Below are 21610 nucleotides of genomic sequence, written 5' to 3'. Positions count from 1 at the left end.
ACATTTTACCACATTCGTCTGTCTGCCTGTTTGTTTCTCTCTCTCTCTCTCTGTCTGTCTCAGCATTTTCATTTCATTTGTGGACATGTGCAGAGGGGCAAAACATTTTACTCACTGATGCACATGCTCCCAGCTGAGGCCAAACAAGGCAGTGTTCTGCCTTTTTGTTTCAGCTCATACTTTAAGCAAGGGTCCTTTTCCCAGTCTGTGTAGTCCCACGTTTTCACAGTTTTGTGCTTTTTGTTGACAGTTTTGCTGTTTAAAGTGGCCCCCAAACGTAGTGCTGAAGTTCTGTCTAGTGTTCTTAAGTGCAGGAACGCTGTGATGTACCTTATGAAGAAAGTGTATGTTAGGTGAGCTTTGTTCAGGCATGAGTTATAGGGCTGTTGGCTGTGAGTTCAATTTAATGATTCACTATATGTATTAAATAAGGTGTCTTTAAACAGAAGTACACATAAAACAAGGTTCTGTTTGTTTGTTTGTTTTTCCAGTACGCGGGCCTCTCACTGTTGTGGCCTCTTCCGTTGAGGAGCACAGGCTCCGGATGCGCAGGCTCAGTGGCCAAGGCTCACGGGCTCAGCCTCTCCGCGGCATGTGGGACCTTCCCGGACCAGGGCATGAACCCGTGTCCCCTGCATCGGCAGGCGGACTCTCAACCACTGCGCCACCAAGGAAGCCCACAAGGTTCTGTATTGATTAGTTGATGAGAATGTTTTTGAAGGCTGGCAGGAACCTAACCATGTATTTTCCCTTAGGGACAATGGTTCAGTATATTCACTAACTCAGTGTTTATGGACTTTATAGAACTTATCGCAAATAACGAGAATCAAATATCTATATTTCCCCCCTCCCCTGGACCACTTGAGAGTAAGTTGAAGCCAGTTGTTCCAAAAATGTTATTTATAGCAAAAAGAAAACAAAATGTAAGAAAAACTTCCCTTTTTGTTCATTTTGTACTTTTAGTCCCCTTTAATTTGGAAATATTTCTCAGTATTTCCTTATCTTCCATGACCTAAGCATTTTGAAGAGTTCAGATCACTTACCTTTTATGCATATTTCTCAGTTTGGGTTTGTTCAGTGTTTCTTCATGATTGAACTCAGGTTGTGCATTTTTGGCAGGAATTTCGCAGAAGTGATGCTGTGTTCTCAGTGCATCAATACCAGGATATTTGGTCCTATTACCATTGATGTTAACTTTTTTTTTTTTTTAATTTATTTTTGGCTGCGTTGGGTCTTCGTCGCTGTGCGTGGGCTTTCTCTAGTTGTGGCGAGCAGGGGCTGCTCTTTTTTTTTTATTATTTATTTTTGGCTGTGTTGGGTCTTCGTTGCTGTGTGCGGGCTTTCTCTAATTGCGGCGAGCGGGGCCTACCCTTTGTTGTGGTATGCCGGCTTCTCATTGCAGTGGCTTCTCTTGTTGCGGAGCATGTGCTTTAGGCACACGGGCTTCAGTAGTTGTGGCTCGCAGGCTCAGTAGTTGTGGCGCACAGGCTTAGTGGCTCAGCAGCATGTGGTATCTTCCCAGACCAGAGCTCGAACCCATGTCCCCTGCACTGGCAGGCGGATTCTTAACCACTGCGCCACCAGGGAAGCCTGATGTTCACTTTTATCACTTGGTTAAGATGATGTCTGCCAGGTTTCTCCACTATAAAGAAATGAGTAAGTATCTTGTGGCAAGATATTTTGAAATTACATTAATAGCCTGTTTCTCATCAAACTAGCACCCACTTGTTTTTACATCCGTTGATGATTCTTGTCTGAATCAGTTGCTACTGTGATGGTTCCTAAAAGTTTATTAATTGCATTCTACTGCAAAGTAGAGCTTTCCATTCTCCCTAATGTATTTATTTACTTATATCAGTATTTTGTGGATTTGTATTTTATTTCGTATTTTATTTGGTGGGTTTTAATATATTACTGCCGAAATTGTCCCAGATTTGGCCAGTGGGAGCCCTTTCAAGCTGGCTCCTGTGTCCTTTTCACATGCCCTTGTCATTCTTTGATCATTTCTTTACTTTTTGACCCATTAAGATATTCCAGGCTCATCTTGTATTTTCCTTGTCTCAGACCTAAAAGTCAGCTATATTTCCAAGGACTGCTGCTTCCTCTTAGTTGGCAATGGTATTTTATTTTATTTGGTTTTGTTTTATTTTATTTTTTTTAGAGACGGCTTTCCTAGGGCCCATTACTTGGAATACTAGTTGGCAGTGGTATTTTAGAAACAATATTTGAGCTATCAGTTTGCTTATTGCTGATGGGATGTTGTTGCCTCTAGGTATTTCCTGCAGGCAGATCTCTGACATACATTTTTTAAAAATCTTGAGTTCATACCAATAAGATCTCTTAATGTTTCTGGAATGGGATTAAAAGTCATAAGTTTAGTGTTTAGTAAAAGTGTGTAGTTGTGTATTGTTACAGTTGTCACAATCTGAAAATCATTCCTAGTTTTTTATGTAAAGGAATCTGTTTCCAATTTGTAAATGATTCCCGTTAAATGACACATTAAAAAAGAGTGTGTTAGGACTCCAAGGTACCCTCCAGCTCTATAGCTCCTGCTTAGAGCTGAGCCAGCAGTACCCACCTCCAGATAGGGTGGGTATTTCTGTCAGAGATTGGGCTGCTTATTGTCCTTGAAGGGGAGTTATTATCATTCCGTCTCAATGAGCTTATCTGTTTAATTTCACTTGTATGTTAAAAAGTATTTGCGTCACATGCAGAGATAATTCGATTCTCTCCTTTCTCCCTTACTCCTCAAATTTAAGGTCTTCAAGGGATGGTGCAGTTAAGAAACCTTATTCTCCAAAGATAATGTCCAAAAAGAAGTCTTCTGCCTTTTCTGGGATCTGCAGTGAGATACCTAGGGCCAGGCACCCTGTACAGTATCATCCCTCATATGCCTGGACCCGAAGGGGCCGGCTAAGAGAACTGCGCATCAGGTGAGCTTGCGAGGGCTCCCCTCCCCTGTCTCAGTGACTTTTCCATTGTCTTCCCTTGTTGGTTAAAATGAGGGGATGATTCTTATTCTCTTATCTCAGTTAATTGGAGACCTTGCTGACTGTTCTTCATGGCAGAATGTTCAAAATATTTAGGAATCTGCTGATGTAAGATCTGTCATTGTTTTCATTCATGGTCTCCAGTTGTGCCCCACAATGTATAAGCTATAAAGAGTCTTCCAGAAGAAGTCTAAGCATAGTCCAAGAAAATGATCATTTTCTGCTACTCTTGTTTAGGTCTTTGAAAGGTATCCTTTTACTCATTCAACAAAAATTTATCAGGTGCCTACCCAGCCAGGTGTTATGCTAGATGCTGAGCGTACAAGGTGAATAAGACATTCCTGGTCCAAGACCTCATGAAAGCGTAAAATCAGGTAGGCTTGGCAGACTGTTAAACAAGCCACAACAGCGAAGTGTGGTAAGTGCTGTGAGAAGGGAGGATGTGGTGCCATAGGCCACCTGGCAAGAACAGCCATGCCAGCGTAGCCAGCAGTGACTTCCTGGAGGAGGTGGAGTTTAGCCAAGTCCTGAAGGATAATGTAAGAAAGCCAGGTAAAGGGCGGGAGGAAGAGCATTCCAAGCTGAACCTGGAGATCAACTGGCCAAGACAAGCCAACTTTTTCTGTGTGTTCCAGGCACTGTGCTAGCTGGGGATACTGTGAGCCATGGTCCCTGCTCTCAGGGGCTCACAGTGCAGAGGGAACAACAGGCACCCTGCGAGCCGCTCCCTGGGATTTGGTGTCATAATGTTACACTAGGGGTTGGAGCCGGGGTCTGAGAGTACCAAGCTACTTGCTCTGTTTGGTTGGGGAAGGTCCAGGAAGGCTTCATGTAGGAGTGAGCATTGAAGATGAGCCTTGGTGGGTAAGTGGGCATTTGCCAGGTGTTTTAGGCAGGAAGAATAATACGAGCAAAAGCACTAGCATGTACTTCCTTTCCCTCATCTCTGAAATCTTCATCAACAAAATACTTTACATTGAAAGTTTTGGTTTTTTTTTTTTTCTTTTTTTGCTGTACGCGGGCCTCTCACTGTTGTGGCCTCTCCCGTTGCGGAGCACAGGCTCTGGACGCGCAGGCTCAGCGGCCATGGCTCTCGGGCCCAGCCGCTCCGCGGCATATGGGATCTTCCTGGACCGGGGCACGAACCCGTGTCCCCTGCATCGGCAGGCAGACTCTCAACCACTGCGCCACCAGGGAAGCCCTGAAAGTATTTTTTAAAAATAATCTGCTTGATGTTAGCTTTACAAATCTGTCCCATCCTGTGCTCTGTTTGATGCAATATTATCTATATATGATTCACCTTTTGACTCATACTAGTATCCCACTTCCTGGGACCTTAAAGTTTCTGTCTCCTTTCCAGAAAATTGATGATATAAACTAAATGCAGTTTTAAAATGTGTATGTCATTTCTTTCAGATGCATGGCCAGAAAGTTCTTGTATTTGTGGATTCGAATGACTTTTGGAAGAGTATTTCCCTCTAAAGCCAGGTAGTATTAGTTCAGAACACTGCACTTCTGTTGAGTTCATTCTAGGATTTTGTTTTGTATTAAGCCCATATATAACCTTTACTATGGCATGTGTTGCATTCCTTTCCTGCTCCTCCCCAGCCTCCAGGAGGTATATCATATAATGGTAACTTAACACATATTAGTTTGAATGAATGTTTGCCCAGGAGAAGTAAATGAGCTCTTTCAGGTCCCTGGCGAGACTGGCAGATTGACTTGGTCTAGGGCAGAACCTGGGGAAAAAGTTGGCATTGGCAAGAGGAGTGAAACTGAGTCAAGTGTAAGTCCCTCTGCCCGGTAGCTTCACTTTTTCTAGGCTACCACCTGCTGCTGTGGGTTTTGGTTAACATTGCTTTAGCTGCAGCGCCCTAAGTGGATCGCAAGGGGTCAGGGACACTGTGCAGAAAGCCAGAGGGATGGAGAGAAAGAAGGGGCAGTGTAGGGAATGTTTCAGAGAACTGACAGCCATTGAAAATGTAAGTGTTTTTTAAAAACTGAAATGTTATGGGTTCTCACCCTTCACTTCTCCACTTACTATACCCTTTCCTGTTTCATTTTTCTGACAGTATGGCTTTCCTGATCTGGAACATCAAGGTCTCTTGATTCAAGGTTTCTCAAGCAAATTTGGCCTGTGTGTGTTCTCTGAAATTTTTTCTTGGTATACCTTGTGGAGGGCCTTGCTCTTCCCATCTTTTTCGTGTGTCTTTACCAGTGAGGCTCCCAATGTGGCCACAGCCCATCGCAGCTGCAGGGATGAGGCATAGTCTACTTCTGCTTTTCCTTCTTTCCCTGGACCTTGGCCCTGCCCTTCTTTACTGCCTTGGTAGCTCTTCGTGCCTTCAATAATTTTTTTTTTTGTCTTTTCTTGTTCTCAGTGGGAGAACTGATAGGAGTAACATAGTTTGCCATTATCGGAAGACTCTTGTTTTTCTTATTTTTACTCAGTTGAGTATTTTATTTATCTTCCTCCCTGTTAGCTTAGAAATTATATACTCTTCTATCCTTCTTTTACTGACTGCCGTAACAAATATAATGTGTTTGTTTAACTTACTGGGGTCTAATGTTAATTGTTTCTTTTTGCCCTCTTCTCAAACAAGGCAGGGTCCTTCGAACACTTTAACTCTCCTGTCTCTGTCCCCACTTATATGCCCTTATTGTAAGGTATTTTAATTGTTTATTTTTTTTAATTAAATTAAAAATTTTTTTTTTTGGCTGGGCCATGCAGCTTACAGGATCTTAGTTCCCCAACCAGGGATCGAATCCAGGCCACAGCAGTGAAAGCGCCGAATCTTAACCACTGGACTGCCAGGGAATTCCCTTAATTCAGTTTATATTTTAAAATCTGCAGAACGTTATTACTCTCATTTTGCACAGCCAGTATTCATTTATATTTATGCATGTGTTTACACTTTTTGTTCTTTGTTTCTTCCTGTATCTCCAGGTTTCTATCTGTGAATATTTTCTTTCTATCATTTAAATGTTCCTGAACATTTCCTTTACAGTAGGTCTGCTTGTGATGAATTCTCTGAGATTTTGTCTAAAATTGTTTTTATTTCGCTTTCAGTTTTGAAAGATATTTCACTGGGTATATTAGGCTACATTGCCAGTTTTTTCCCCCAGCATTTTGAAGATATTCCATTGTTCTGTGACTTCCATTTGTAATATGTTGATCTAATTGTTGCTCTTTTGAAGACTTATTATTCAAAGATTTAATATGGTATGCCTGGGTGTGGGTTTATTTTCTTAACGTCTTAGCTCATTTTGAGATAGGTTACAGGGTTTTCTTGGGTTTTGTTTTTGTTTTTATTTTCCTGTTTTGTGGGCCTCTCACTGCTGTGGCCTCTCCCGCTGCGGAGCACAGGCTCCGGACGCACAGGCTCAGCGGCCATGGCTCACGGGCCCAGCTGCTCCGCGGCATGTGGGATCCGGGGCATGAACCCGCGTCCCCTGCATCGGCAGGCAGACTCTCAACCACTGCGCCACCAGGGAAGCCCTACAGTAACTTTGTATATGATTTTACTTCATTTACTTTTCTGTTGCTCACTTTTATATGATATTAATTTTTCTGAACTTTTAGAGTGAAGTGAGGTTTAGTTAAGCTTTCCTAATTTCACAGAGCTCCCTCTTCTGTCTCTGTCGTGGTGTTCACAGATGCGGCGGCTTGCTCTATGGGGTATCCTGGCTTGTTCCCCTACCACGCTTGGTCTGATCCTCCTTGTCCTTCTTGTCCTTGTCCTCCTTGTCCTCCTGTCTCCTTGTCCTTCTCCTGCTCAGTTTCTATTCTGCTCCCAGCAGTTCCTCCTCAGTATGAAGCCCTGTCTGTTTTTGAGGTCAGGTCGGTTTTGAGACTGTTGGGGCCAGACTGCTCCAGCAGCTTCAGCTCTTACATGAGCCCTGGTTTTGGAGAGAACAAAACTCCTCTCAGTTTCAACTTCTGGTCTCAAGTTGGGCCTCTGCACTTTCCAGTGACTACTTATTGGCTGATTCAGGTTCTTCTGTTCTCAGGTTCCTCAGATACCACCTTCATCGCTCCTTCTTTCTTCTGTACAAATGTTAATACCATGGTGGTCTTTTGACTCTGGGTGATTTGTCCTCACCTGCTTGCATTTTGGGGTTGTAGGGATACCTTGTCACCTAGTTTTGTTGTAATAGATACATGAGTTTTTGGTTTTGCTACATGATTGCTCTGTGTGTTTTGTAGGGATTCAGAGACTGAAAAACTATGTTGCCACCTTCACTCTCTTCCCCAAATCCTTTTCCTGCTTGATTTTGTTAAACTCATATTTGACTCATATTTAACTGGAAACCTCTTTTCAAATAATATCTATTTATATTCCAAGTACTCGGGAAACGCTGATTATGTTAGAAATGCATTTAACTCAAAGTAAGAGAAATTCTGACGATGGCTTAAACAAATCGGGATTTGCTTCTTCTCACAGTTTGGAGGTTGGTATTGGTTCAGCTGTTTAGTGATGTCATCAGAGACTCAGGCTTTTAGATCCTTTCCAGTTTACCATCCTTAGTATACTGGCCCTTTGTCCTTAGAGATGACACTGTATAGTTGCAAGATGACTGTTCTAGCTTTACACAGGAAGGGGGAGGAAGGGTGGTGTCAGCTGGACCTGTCTCTATCAGGAAGGCAAAACTTTCCTAGAAACCCTCAGCTGCTTCTGCCTCATTGGCCAGAGCTATGTCACTGGCCATCTTTAGCTTCTGAAGAGGCTGGGAGAGAAACCTTTCCAGCCTTCCTAGTGGATGCTGGTGAGGAAGCAGAGGCTTGGCGGTGGGTGTCGGGTATCTACGACTGATGTCTGCCTCACTGTTAGAGCATTCACATTGTACTCTTTTTCCTTTCTTTGCTCTTTTATGGTGGCAGGAAAGAATACTGGACTGGATTTTAGGAGACCTGAATTTTGGTTCTTACCTAGACCCTAGATAATGGTTTGATCTGGGGTTAAGTTACGGCTCTAGGCCTCAGTTTCTCAAATTGTAAAATGAGAGAGAGAGAATATTTTTTCTCTAAGTATCTACCAGAATTGTAATTCTGATACTATGTTTTCATTGACTTTGAAATTTGTGATGGGGTGGTCAGTTTCAACTTGTAATCTCTTTTTAAATCAAGTGGGTTATTTGTTACTTTGGGTAAAGTTGGGCATATTAATCTTTGCTTTTTTTTTTTTTCTTTTTGGTCTTTTTCCATATTGAATTATTTATTTCTCACTTTTAGAAATGTTAGAGGGTAATGATATACCAGAAACTTCAGAATAATACCTTTATGTGCTTGGAGAATGTTTTAACTTCTATAAACTGGAGTTGTTTTATCATTAATAAATGGAACCAAAATGACCACTGAATTAATAGGGCAAAAATAATACATACAGTATGTGTCCATATGTAAGGCAGTCTTAAATAGGAAGTATCACCTCTTTTTCTGAAGAGAAGGTCTGAACAAAATTACTTGGCTAATTTGGGAAGTAGATAAAACAGTCACGTCCATTTATAGTATTTAATTTATCCGTATTTTTCGTCATTCTTGGTTAAGGCTTTGCTTCCTATTTTCTTGAGAAAATAGAAGTAACAGAAGAGACCATCACTCAGTCTACTGACCGCCAGCATCTATTGCCGTATGACCTGCTTTCCCAACTGTGGCATCTGTGGCAAAATCCTTTTGTGTTGCGTTCCCCTTGTGCCTACTCCAGGCCATCACACTAGCAGTTTTTTTTCTGTCTCTTCTGTATCAATTTTTCCCTCTTTACTGGATCATTTGTACCAGCATACAATGCTATTATTTTCCTATCCTGAAAGAAAAAAAGTCTCTTTGATGCTACTTCTTTCTGCAGCTAGCTCTCCATCTCTTTGCTTCCCTCTACATTTCCTGGCCATCCCCAACCTCTCCAGCACCTCTTTTTGTAGTCTCAAGTCCATCCTACGAGGCTTTTGATTGCATCATGCCACCAAAATTGTTTTTGCTTTTGTAAGGTCACTACATTTGCTAAAATCAATGGTGAATTCTTAAATTTCCTCTCACTTGACTTACCAAGAAGCATTAGACAGCCCATCATTCCCTTCTTCAAGGAGCCCTTTCTTCTCCCAGCGTCAAGGTTACCATTCTCTCTGTTTCCCTTCCACCTCTTTGTCCCCTCTAACTCTCTTTGGTTGGTTCCTCCTCATCTAAATATCCCACCCCCAGTCCTTGCACTGCCTCTCTGTCTACCTCCCAACCATGTCAACCTCATCCCATGATTCCCAAAGGTACACACCCAGCCCAGACCTCTTCCTGGACTGCTACACACGTGACATTCCACTCTGCGCCCAATAGACGTCACAACTCAGTATGTTCATAACCAAAGTCTAGACCTTCCCCACAGACCTCCCTGCTGAGTGTTACTCTCTCCAGTAAAGGAAGCTCCCATCCTTCCAGGGACTCGGGTCAGAAACCTAGGAGTCATCCTTGGTATCTTATTCCCTCACTCCCCGATTGCAATGCCAAATGCCAAAATTACGTTGATTCAACCTTCAAAATAGATTCAGACTCCAAGCTCTTCTCAGTACCTCCAGTTGCTACCACCCTGGTCCAGGCCATCATGTCTCCCCTGAATGACTCCAGGAGCCTCCTCACTGGTCTCCTGCTCCGAGCCTTGTCCTTAGTCAGTCTCTTCACACAGGCGGTCTGAGTAATCCAGTCACGTCACTCTTCGGCTCAGACCTTGGGCAGCTTCCCATCCTGCTTACAGTAAAAGCCAGAGTCCTTACTGTGACCTATAGACTAGTCACCTTTTTGTTTTACCTATCTATGGATCTTTTCTTTTTCATTTCTGCCATCATAGTTTTAATTTCCAAGAGCTCTTTTTTGCTCTCTGAATAGTCCTTTTTTAAAAAAAATAACATCCTGGAGGCTCATAATTTTTTTGAGGTTAATGTAATGATTTATTTCTAAGGTTTTTGACTGCTCTGTTTCTTCCAAGCTCCTTTTTTCTGTGTGCTTTTGTTCACTGTCTCATGTTGTAGTCTTTCCTCAAATGTCAAGAGATCCTTTTATTGTCTGCTCATATTTAAGAGTTAATATTAGAAGCTTATATACCCATTCAATGTATGTATAGGGACTTGTAAGCTGAGGGTTTCCCTTTAGGCTTTTGAGGCAGAGACCAGATAGTTTCATTGGGGGAACTCCATCTGTCAGTATCTGAAGTCCTTTTCCCTTAGATTGATCAGTTTTCCCCAGAGGAGAGGAGTCCTCCAAACTCCTTCTGGGGTAGAGTGGGGTGGAGGCGGGGGGCGGTGGATATAAGCTTGGCGGCAAGCAGAGGAGAGGGAATGTGGGTCTCACTGTTCAGTATGTAGACTCTCGGTTTAGGACTGTCTCCCGAGCTGTGCCTGGTGTTGGAGAGTCCAGTGCCCCTCAGGTTCAGCCTCTCCAGAGATAAGCCTGAGTCTCTGCCCAGGTGAATAATGGGATCCAAGGGCCTAACTGTTTCTTACTCACAGGCTTCCAAACAATCCTGTGTTTTCATTTCCACCCAGGGCTCCCCGCTTCCTGATACCTCTTGTTCCCATGCCTTTCTGGGGTTCATGCCACCAGCCCCTTGCCTCTCGACTCTCCTCCCACCAACACTTAGTTCTCCGCCTTCTTTCACCTGTTGATTCAGTTGCCACTCACCTGCCTGCTTTCTGTCATCAAAAATTTGTTGGCATCTCTTGTTTGTTTGTTTTTTTGTTTTCTGCAATACGCGGGCCTCTCACTGTTGTGGCCTCTCCCGTTGCGGAGCACAGGCTCCGGACGTGCAGGCTCAGCGACCGTGGCTCACGGGCCTAGCCGCTCCGCGGCATGTGGGATCTTCCCGGACCGGGGCACGAACCCATGTCCCCTGCATCGGCAGGTGGACTCTCAACCACCGCGCCACCAGGGAAGCCCGGCAGGCGGATTCTTAACCATTGCGCCACCAGGGAAGCCCTGGTTATCTATTTTAAATATAGCAGCCAATCCCAAATTCCCAGTTTGTTCTCCCCCAGCCTTCCCCCCGGTAACCATAAGTTCATTCTCTAAGTCTGTGAGTCTGTTTCTGTTTGTAGATAAGTTCATTTGTATCCTTTTTTTTTTTTTTTTTTTAGATTCTGCATATGAGTGATATCATATGCTATTTGTCTTTCTTTGTCTGACTTACTTCACTTAGTATGGTAATCTCCAGGTCCATCCATGTTGCTACAAATGGCATTATTTCATTCTTTTTTATGGCTGAGTTATATTCCATTGTATATTTATGTACCACACCTTCTTAATCCATTCATCTGTCATTGGACATTTAGGTTACTTCCATGTCTTGGCTATTGTTTTTTTTGTTTTTAAAAATATTTATTGAGGCTGCGAAGGGTCTTAGTTGCGGCATGCTGGATCTTTGTTGCAGCATGCAGGCTTTTAGTTGCAGCATGTGGAATCTAATTCCCCAACCAGGGATCAAACCCAGGCCCCCTGCATTGGGAGCATAGAGCCCTACCCACTGGACCACCAGGAAGTCCCATGTCTTGGCTGTTGTAAATAGTGCTGCAATAAACATTGGGAGGTGAATTTATGTATATTTTTGCCAGCCAGTTTTTTAAAACCTGTGAGTGGGTGAGGATGAAGGACATGTTAGTAACCTACAGAACCATGAAAAGAAATTTGGAGTGACTGACAGGCCAGAGTTCCTGAGTTACCAGTCTTCTTGACCATGCCTGTTAACATCAGCACAGTCTCACTGCCCTGCTGCTTTCTTTCTTAATAGCTTTTTCCCTTCTTATTCTCTCTTCTCTTTTGCTCTTGTTATAACTCCCCTAGTCAGATTTCAGTTAAACTAATATATTCTGTTAAGTCCTAGGAATATCATAAGGCATTTGCTTATTTTATAACTTTTAATCTCCTGGGTATGTAAATGAGAAGTGTAGCTACTATCTTTTACTAATCAAATATATTTTTTAGTCTGGTGAATGAAAAAAATTGAGAATGTTAATTCTCAACTCACTTATGGTATTTGAAAAGTCAGATTTTTTTACTTTCACCTCTTTAATTGGTGAGATCTAGAGTATAAAAGTTTTTAGCCTCATTTCTAGTTTAAGTATTTCTAACGTTTTGATCTGAAAAAGTTGAATATGTCTATTTTTAATCTACTTTGGTGTTATCAAATAATGAACCACACTTTTCTATGAGAAAGCAATGGCCATATGAAACGGTGATTTGGGAATAGATATCAGCTCCAACATTGTCAGTTATGTCTCTCTGGTTTTTTTTTTCATTGCCCTAGGTTTTACTATGAGCAAAGAATTCTGCAGAAGGTCTTTGAAGAATGGAAAGAAGAGTGGTGGGTTTCCCATCGAGAGTGGAAACTCCGTGTTCGCGCTGACTGTCACTATAGGTAGGATTTCATGTTACATTACTTTAATTTTACTGATACACGTTATCAAATAATTACTTGTTGGCATGTTTCTGGTCAGAAGGATAGAAATTTTTTTTCTGGTTTTATTGAGATATAATTGACATATATTAATTACTGTATGAGTTTCAGGTGTACAGAATAAAGGTTTGACTTACATATTATGAAATGATTACCACAATAAGTTTAGCTAATGTTTATCATCTCATATAGATAAAAAGAAAAGGGGAGGGCTTCCTTGGTGGCGCAGGGGTTGAGAGTCCACCTGCTGATGCAGGGGACATGGGTTCGTGCCCCGGTCCGGGAGGATCCCACATGCCGCGGAGCGGCTGGGCCCATGAGCCATGGCCGCTGAGCCTGTGCGTCCGGAGCCTGTGCTCTGCAGCGGGAGAGGCCGCAACGGTGAGGGGCCCGCGTACTGCAAAAAAAAAAAAAAGGGGGGAAAAAAAGAAAAAAATTTTCTCCTTGTAATGAGAACTTCTAGGATTTACTGTCTTAACAACTTTCATATATATCATACAGCAGTGGTAACTATAGTCATCATGTTGTACATTACATCCCTAGAACCTCTTTGTCTCATAACTGGAAGTTTGTATCTTTTGACTGCCTCCCCCAACCCACCCCGGCCTCTGGTAACCACAAATCTGATCTTTTTCTGAGTTGTTTTTTTTTTTTTTTTTTTAAGATTCCACATATAAGTGAGATCATATAGTATTGGTCTTTCTCTGTCTGATATATGTCACTTAGCCTAATGCCCTCAAGGCCCATGTCGTGGCAAATGGCAGGGTTTCCTCTTTTTTTTTTTTTTTTTTTTTTTTTTTTTGCGGTATGCGGGCCTCTCACTGTTGTGGCCTCTCCCGTTCCGGAGCACAGGCTTCGGACGCGCAGGCTCAGTGGCCATGGCTCACGGGTCCAGCCGCTCCGCGGCATGTGGGATCCTCCTGAACCCGGGCACGAACCCGTGTCCCCTGCATCGGCAGGCGGACTCTCAACCACTGCGCCACCAGGGAAGCACCCTCTTTTTTTTTAATGTATATGTTTTTATGGGATTTCCTCATTTTTTAATGGCTGAGTAAATTCCATTGTATATAGATACCACAACTTTACCCATTCATCCACCTTTGGACACTTAGGTTGTTTCCCTGTCGTGGCTATTGTACATAATGCTGCTGTGAGCATGGTGGTGCAGATATCTTTTCAAGTTAGTGTTTTTGTTTCCTTTGGATATATTTCCAGAAGTGGGATTGCTGGATTGTCTGGTAGTTTGGCTATACCAATTTACAATCCTACCAACAGTCCACAAGTTTCCCTTTTCTCCATATCCTCACCAGCGTTTGTTCTCTCTTTTCTTTTTTTTTCTTATGTCTTATTTTTTGGAGACCTAATTTCCTACTTTTCCTTTTTAATTGAGGTAAAATTGGTTTATAACATTATATAAATTTAGGTGCACATTATAATTCTATTTTGTCTTTTTGACGACGGCCATTTTAACAGGTGTGCGGTGATTTTGATCTCATTGTGATTTTGATTTATATTTTCCTAATGACTAGTAGTGTTGAGCATCTTTTCATGTACCTGTTGGCCATTTGTATATCTCCTTTGGAAAAATGTCTGTTTAGGTCCTTTGCCCACTTTTAAATTGGATTATTTGTTTTTTTTGCTATTGGGTTATATGAGTTCTTCATATATTTTGGATATTCCTTATCAGCTATGTGGGTTGCAAATATTTTTTTCCCATTTTGTAGGTTGTTGTTGTCACTTTGTTGGCTGTGTCTTTTGCTGTGCATAAGCCTTTTGGTTTGCTGTAGTCCCACTTGTTTATTTTTTATTTTGTTGCTTGTGCTTTAGGTGTCATATCCAAAAAATCATTGCTAAGACTTATGTGAAGGAGCTTTTTTCCTATATTTTCTTCTAGGAATTTCATGGTTTCAGGAGGTTGGACCATCCTTGCAACGAGAAGGGTTTTGGATTATTTTCTGTATTTCTTCAAATTCTTTTTAGAGTAAGCAAGATCAAAGTCCTAAATTAAGCCCAAGCACACAATACTGTGTGCATGTGAGCACATATACACAGAGATACCCCTCTAATTCAAGTAATCGTTATGTAATGATCATGCTAATGATTTGAATATGTTTTTCTCACTGACTCTCACTTCTGTATAATTTCTAATTCTGTGTTTTAAAATAATAAAGTTTTAATTTGTATTGATTGGGAGAAAATATATGCCCAATATAGAACATTAAGAAAATAGAAATAGAAAAAACTTTAAAAATTTATTTATTTTTTTAGCAGTAGAGAGAAGAAACTCTTAATCTTTGACATTTGTATTCCCAAAGATAAGTGGAAGAAAAAGTAAAAATTGGGAATTACATCACATACGTATCTTTATACATCTTATTTTGCGGTACACGGGCCTCTCACTGTTGTGGCCTCTCCCGTTGCGGAGCACAGGCTCCGGACGCGCAGCCTCAGCGGCCATGGCTCACGGGCCTAGCCGCTCCGCGGCATGTGGGATCTTCCCGGACTGGGGCATGAAACCGTGTCCCCTGCATCGGCAGGCGGACTCTCAACCACTGCGCCACCAGGGAAGCCCTATACCTTTTTTAAAGTAAAAACTTAGTATGTCTTATACATTGTGTCTTTTTCAAATGGTATTCACTCATTATAATCATGTCTTTAAGCTCTTCGGGGCAGGGTTTCTGATTTATGGATATTTCAGATATCCATAAATACAGACATCGCTGAATCGTTCTAAGAAGCTGACAGAGTATGAAATCAAGTTTTAGGAAATGGGATAGTGAAGATATGGAGGGATTGACAGTCTTTTTTTTTTTTTTTTTTGGGTGCTTTTTGGTTTTTTGCTGTTCGCGGCTTTCTCTAGTTGGAGCGAGGAGGGGCTACTCTTCCTTGCGGTGCAGGCTTCTCATTGCAGTGGATTCTCTTGTTGCAGAGCGTGGGCTTCAGTAGTTGTGGCTTGCGGGCTCTGGAGCACAGGCTCAGTAGTTGTGGCACACAGGCTTAGTTGCTCTGCGGCATGTGGGATCTTCCCGGACCAGGGCTCGAACCTGTGTTCCCTGCATTGGCAGGTGGATTCTTAACCACTGCGCCACCAGGGAAGCCCTGGGACTGACAGACTTAATGTGTATAATGTATGTATTGAGACAGAAAAGACAAAGGAGAACATTGTGTTTTAGTGCAAAGGAGAGGTTATGTTTTACATGGTGTGGATGATTGAGATATGACTGTCATTCCAAATGCCACAGCTTTGTGGGTGCTGAAGGTGAAGTTATTCTAGGATAATTCACACCTTTCTTACTTGGTAATAATATAAGGTGTGGAGAACGACACTCCAATTTTAGCTTAGGATATAGATTGGCTTTTTTGTGTCAGAAGTGTTCCTGTTAATTTCTCCTAAGTACAGAACGGACTGGGTATGTCGGATTAGGAGTTGTTTTGTTTTAAAGAAACGCTATTTGCTTTTTTGGCTCCTCAGATATTACTTGTATAACCTGATGTTCCAAACCTGGAAGACCTACGTGCATCAGCAGCGGGAGATGAGGAACAAGTACCTGAGAGCCGAGGATCATGGTGAGAAAAGGAAGTACACGTCTAAAGAAAATGCCTCCATTTGTCTTTTTTTTCCTTTATTAAGATTTTATTTTTAAGAGCAGTTTTAGGCTCACAGCAAAGTTGAGGGGAAGGTAGTAATTGCCCATATACCCACTCCCCAACACATACATAGCCTCTCCCATTATCAGCATCCCCCATCAGTGTGGTACATTTGTTACAGCTGGTGAACTTATACTGACACATCATAATCACTCAAAGTCCATAGTTTACATTAGGGTGTATTTTCTTTGGTGAGGTGTCGATGAAGTTCTTTTGCCCATTTTTAATTGGATCGTTTGTTTTCTTGTTGAGTTTTAAGAGTTCTTTGTATATTTTGGATAATAATCCTTTGTCAGATACGTCCTTTGCAAATATTTTCTTCCACTCTGTGGCTTGTCTTCTCATTCTCTTGACATTGTCTTCTGCAGAGCAGAAGTTTTTAATTTTAATGAAGTCCAGCTTATCAATCTTTTCTTTCATGGATGGTGCCTTTGGTGTTGTATCTAAAAAGTCATCACCATACCCAGGGTCATCTAGGTTTTCTCTTACATTATCATCTAGAAGTTTTATAGTTTTGTGTTTTACATTTAGGTCTGTGATCCATTTTGAGTTAATTTTTATGAAGGGTGTAAGGTCTGTGTCTGTTTTGCATGTGGATGTCCAGTTGTTTCTATACCATTTGTTAAAAAGACTGTCTTTGCTCCATTGTATTCCTTTGCTCCTTTGTCAAAGATAAGTTGACTATAAGAGCCTGTTGCCAGGCTCTCTGCTGTGTTCCACTGATCTGTCACTTCTTTTGTCAATATCACACTGTTTTGGTTACTGTAGCTTTATAGTAATTCTTCAACTCAGGTTGTGTCAGTCCTCCAGCCTCCTTCTTTAATATTGTGTTGGGTATTCCAGGTCTTTTGCCTCCATATAAATGTTATAATCATTTTGTGATATCCACAGGATAACTTGCTGGGATTTTGGTTGGGGTTGCATTGACTATGAATCAGGTTGGGAAGAACTGACATCTTGACAATATTGAGTCTTCCTATCCTGAACATGGACTCTCTCCCCGTTTATTTAGTTCTTCTTTTATGTCTTTCATCACAGTTTTGTAGTTTCCTCACACAGATTTCATATATGTTTTGTTAGATTTATACCTAAATATTTCATTTTTTTGAGTGCTACTGTGAATGATGGTGTATTTTTTATTTCAAATTCCACTTGTTCATTGCTGTTATATAGGAAATCAGTTGACTTTTGTATATTAACCTTGCATCCTGCAGCCTTGCTATGAATTGCTTATTAGTTCCAGGAGTTTTTTTGTCAATTCTTTTTGGCTTCTTTACATAGACAGTCATGTCATTTGCAAACAAAGACAGTTTTATTTCTTCCTTCCCAATCTGTATACCTTTTATTGCTTTTGTCTAGTTGCACTAGCTAGAACTTCTAATATGATGTTGAAAGGGAGTGAGAGGGATCATCCTTGCCTTATACTTGATTAGTGGAAAAGCTTTTGAGTTTCTCACCATTAAGTATGCTATAGGCTTTCTGTAGATATTCTTTATCAAGTTGAGGAAAATCCCCACTTTTCCTAGTTTACTGAGAGCCCAGATTTACTTTTGCCTTCACAAAATCTCAGAAGCTTTTGTGAAGGATGAGTGCATTGTCTCTGAGAGAGAATAACTCCAAGTCAAAGGGAAGACTTGTTCGATTCCCTTTCCTGTTTTCCAGGATGTGTGATCTCTGAGCAGGAACTCCTGTGTGATCATATCCCTATGGTTTTCTCTATACGGCATGGTTTTGGCACCTTACCACTCACTTAAGCATGATTTGTGTGAACTGGCTGTTCCTGCCCTGCTGGTGCAGTGTTCTGGCTGTGTTTCTCTCGCAGCACTTGGGACTGTTGTCTGTCTTGCTGCCATGTGTCACATTGCAGTGCTTACTTCTGATCTTCTTTGTCCAGGTTGTCCCTTAGTGATCTTGTGGACAGTTTAGCTCTGGTCAGTGTCTGATTCCTCGAGTTGAACCCAGAAACCCATGTGGGGAGCCTAAGGGAAAAAAGGCACTAACTTTCAAAATGATAATGCAGCCTGCTGTTTCTCATAGCCATTTCACATGAATGTCCTATAGGCACCTCAAACTCAGCAAGTCCCCAGTACAGCTTGTCCACTGCTCCCCGTTTAGACCTGCTCTTCCTACTTTTCCTAGCTAAGCAAGAAACCTTACTTACGAACGGCTTCGTCATAACAGCATTTAGTTATCTTCTCTTAAAACATGCCTTCCTGAGGTGTCCCTTGCACTCATCTTTTCTTTGCCAATGCCTGAGATTAAGCCTCATCTCTTTCCCCAGAATATTATAAGTACCTCTTCTTTTATCTCCTTGGATTTATTTTCTTCTTTTTATAGATAATCTCGTTTACTCTTTGCAAACATACCTTGAAGGGAAGCACCATTTTGCAGATGAGGAACTGGTGTGAGGTTACTTAGCTCAGTGACAAGGTCAGTACTCAGGCCCAGCTTATCTTACTCAGGAGCTTAAACTCTAAGCTACAGCACCATACTAGTCCTTGTTGCCTGAGATGTGCTGATTCATGAGGTCTGAGGTGGGCCCAAAGAAGCTGCATGTTAAATTCTTTTTCATATTTTGACTTGACTTGTCAACAACTATGACATATAAAGTATAGCTCTAGTCATCCTGACCACATTTTGGAGAATGTCCTCAAAATGTTTTACATAATTTTATTTTCTCCTTTGTGTTCTAAAAAGAAAAGAAACTTATGTCGTCAGTGATGACTTTCATAATGAAAATGGAATTTACCACAAAGGGAGACCTATGGACTTTTGTGCCTCCCATATTTAGTAAATTCTCTTTCCTCCAGGATCATTACTGGTCCTTCTTATTCTGTTTCTCAAACCAGTACAGATAGTATCCTTTCCTTTTGTCTTGCTTATTCTACTTTACAATTATTGTTTCAAACAGCAAATTTTATAACATGACTTCTTTAACTTTATATTATGGAAATTTAAAAATATCTACAAAATGGAACGGTAGAATAATGAACTTCCGTGTACCCATCATCCAGCTTCCAATAATTATCGACTCACATATATCCATATCCACATTCACTTCTCTGCTTCCTCTGTTATTTCATGTGTAAATATTGCAGAATATAACTCTAAAAAAAATAAGGACTTTTAAAATAAAAGATTTCTGAACAGTGCAGTACACTGATTTTCCTTTAAAAGTTTTGTAAATGTTATCACTTATATAACCATTCTTCACATCATCCTTATTAATTTTGTAGAGCTTCACAAGTTTTCCAGCAGAGGGCACTAGAAGACTGGAGGAATTTAGATATTCAAAGGAGGGATGTCAGAGCTTTTGAACTTTTGTCTTAACCCAGAGTGATCCATCTCCCCCAGCCCCATTTTGAAAATCTCTTTGGTGCCATCTAGATGCAAAACAAAAGATGCGACAGGCCTGGAAGTCCTGGTTGATCTACGTGGTTTTTCGTAGGACCAAACTTCGGATGCAGACCACTGCCCTGGAGTTTAGACAGCGGAGTACTTTGTGGTGAGTGTGCTCCATTGCCCTACAGATCAGCAGCGTTCACTTTACCTCAGCTTTGCTTTATGCTACTGGAAAACCAGCATAAAAACCCACCTTAAAACAATGTTTTGGGGATTTCCCTGGTAGTCCAGTGGTTAAGAATCTGCCTTCCAATGTAGGGGACGTGGGTTTGATCCCTGGTTGGGGAACTAAGATCCCACATTCCGCGGGGCAACTAAAACCACACGCTCTGGAGCCCGCGCGCCACAACTAGACAGAAGTTCACGCGCCGCAACTAAGACCCAATCAGCCAAATAAATAAGTATTTTTAAAAAAAACCCAAAAACAATGTTTTGAACATAATTGATACCTAATAAATATTTATTGATAACTTGTTCAACATTGAGATCAGGTTTTCACTAAATCATAAGTAACACTAATTGAGTACTTACTAGAAAACCCTGTGTTAAGTTTCTGTGTGTGTTAATTTTTTAATGTAAAGTGTCTCATTTAATCCTTACCATAAACTATGAAATACTGTTATTGCACAGATTAAGATATATGAGCTCAGGCAAGTTACTCAACCTTTCTGAGACTTACTGTATAAGTTGTAATTAGCAGAACTAGGGCTTACCCACCCATCTCTCTGATGCCAAAGCTCATGCTCTTAACTGCTGCCTTGCACTGCATCTCAGCAGCATTGTCCACACATTGGAGGGTGAGTTAGTCCACTCTGAAAGCCAGGTGTGCGTAGCAATGAGCTGCTTTATAATGGGACTGATTCCACTGTACATTGTTCCCAGTGGTCCTCTGGTGTCCCAAATGGCAGTGTCTTAAAAGCTCAGTTCCAGAGCGTGTCTGTAGTGTCTAAGGCTGGATCTGACCTTAGGAACCATCCGTTTCCAACCCTTAACTGGCAGCTCTAGAACTGTTTCTTGGCTGTTTAGGGAGAGGGACTTGAGCTCAGGGTCTGAGGCCCAGCCCTCACTGCCCTTCTCTTTTCTGGCTGGCCTTGCTCTGACTGGTCCCATCTTTGATTTGCTCTCTGACAGGGTGTGGTGGAGCACGTGGAGACGGCAACTGGGACAGGTTCACCTGGGCCGTGCCCTCCATGCCTCGGCTGTGAAGCACAGGGCCCGGAGCCTCCAGCTGCAGGTGAGTCCAGCAGACTCGGGCTTTGGTGTCCTCTGTCCACGTCGTCAGGCACCATACCCACAGTGGGAGCTTGGGCAGGTGGGGTCGGACGCCCAAGCAGAAAGCTGACCGTCATGCTGCTGCCTCTCTGCTGGGCCCTCCCTGCAGCTCAAGGGATGGAAGTGGGGTGCGAGGCAACTTGGAAGGCTGGACTCTTCAACAGACAGAGGCCGCTGGAAGGAATCTGCTAGATGTGATTTCCAGTAATCTTTAGAGAGCTCCTGTTAATTGTGGAGCCGGAACGGGATTTATGAATTAATTATAAATATGTTTAAAGAAACAGCAGTATATTCTTTATTTCCTCATTACTCTTTTCCTACAGCAAATTAGAAAACGAGGGCAGAAAAGAAACTAAGACTGAAAAGAAAACCTGGCTTTTTCATATAATTTTGCTTATTTCTTAGAGTTCCTTTTGGGAAAGCCACTAGCTTTTGGTCAGTTATAAAGGCTTAACATCTGTACCAAATGTATGCTCTGGTGAAGCTTTTTTATGGCCTTTGATAAGCTTTCTGAACTTCAGTCACTTTTTAGTGTCTCCTGGGTACTTATAGGGCTGCCAAGTCAGTCATAGAGAATAGAACAGGGAGGAGGAGAAAAAGAAGTGCGTGTTACTATATTGTAGGAGTAATAACTTCTTTTTTTCATTTATTTATTGATTTATTTTTGGCTGCGTTGGGTCTTTGTTTTTGTGCATAGGCTTTCTCTAGTTGCAGCGAGCAGGGGCTACTCTTCGTTGCAGTGAGCGGGCTTCTCATTGTGGTGGCTTCTCTTGTTGCAGAGCACAGGCTCTAGGCACGCAGGCTTCAGTAGTTGTGGCACATGGGCTCAGTAGTTGTGGCTCGTGGGCTCTAGAGCTCAGGCTCGGT

The 21610-nt window shown here is 41.9% G+C and overlaps 1 protein-coding gene across 1 annotated transcript in view; it reads left to right on the top strand.

Moving 5' to 3' along the window:
* SFI1 (SFI1 centrin binding protein) overlaps positions 1-21610 on the top strand; it is a 78996-nt gene that overhangs the window by 14091 nt on the left and 43295 nt on the right. Inside the window, exons 3-8 of the mRNA XM_082853117.1 lie at positions 2760-2933; positions 4407-4478; positions 12272-12382; positions 15894-15988; positions 19457-19574; positions 20603-20705. Of these exons, the coding sequence (XP_082709243.1) occupies positions 2760-2933; positions 4407-4478; positions 12272-12382; positions 15894-15988; positions 19457-19574; positions 20603-20705 (673 nt within the window). The remainder of the gene's footprint in view (positions 1-2759; positions 2934-4406; positions 4479-12271; positions 12383-15893; positions 15989-19456; positions 19575-20602; positions 20706-21610) is intronic.

This window comes from Leucopleurus acutus, assembly GCF_964270905.1.
Source record: "Leucopleurus acutus genome assembly, chromosome: 13".
In the NCBI taxonomy this organism is placed as follows: domain Eukaryota; kingdom Metazoa; phylum Chordata; class Mammalia; order Artiodactyla; family Delphinidae; genus Leucopleurus; species Leucopleurus acutus.
The sequence above is the reverse complement of the archived record's forward strand: the minus strand, read 5'-3'. Positions and strand labels throughout refer to the sequence as shown.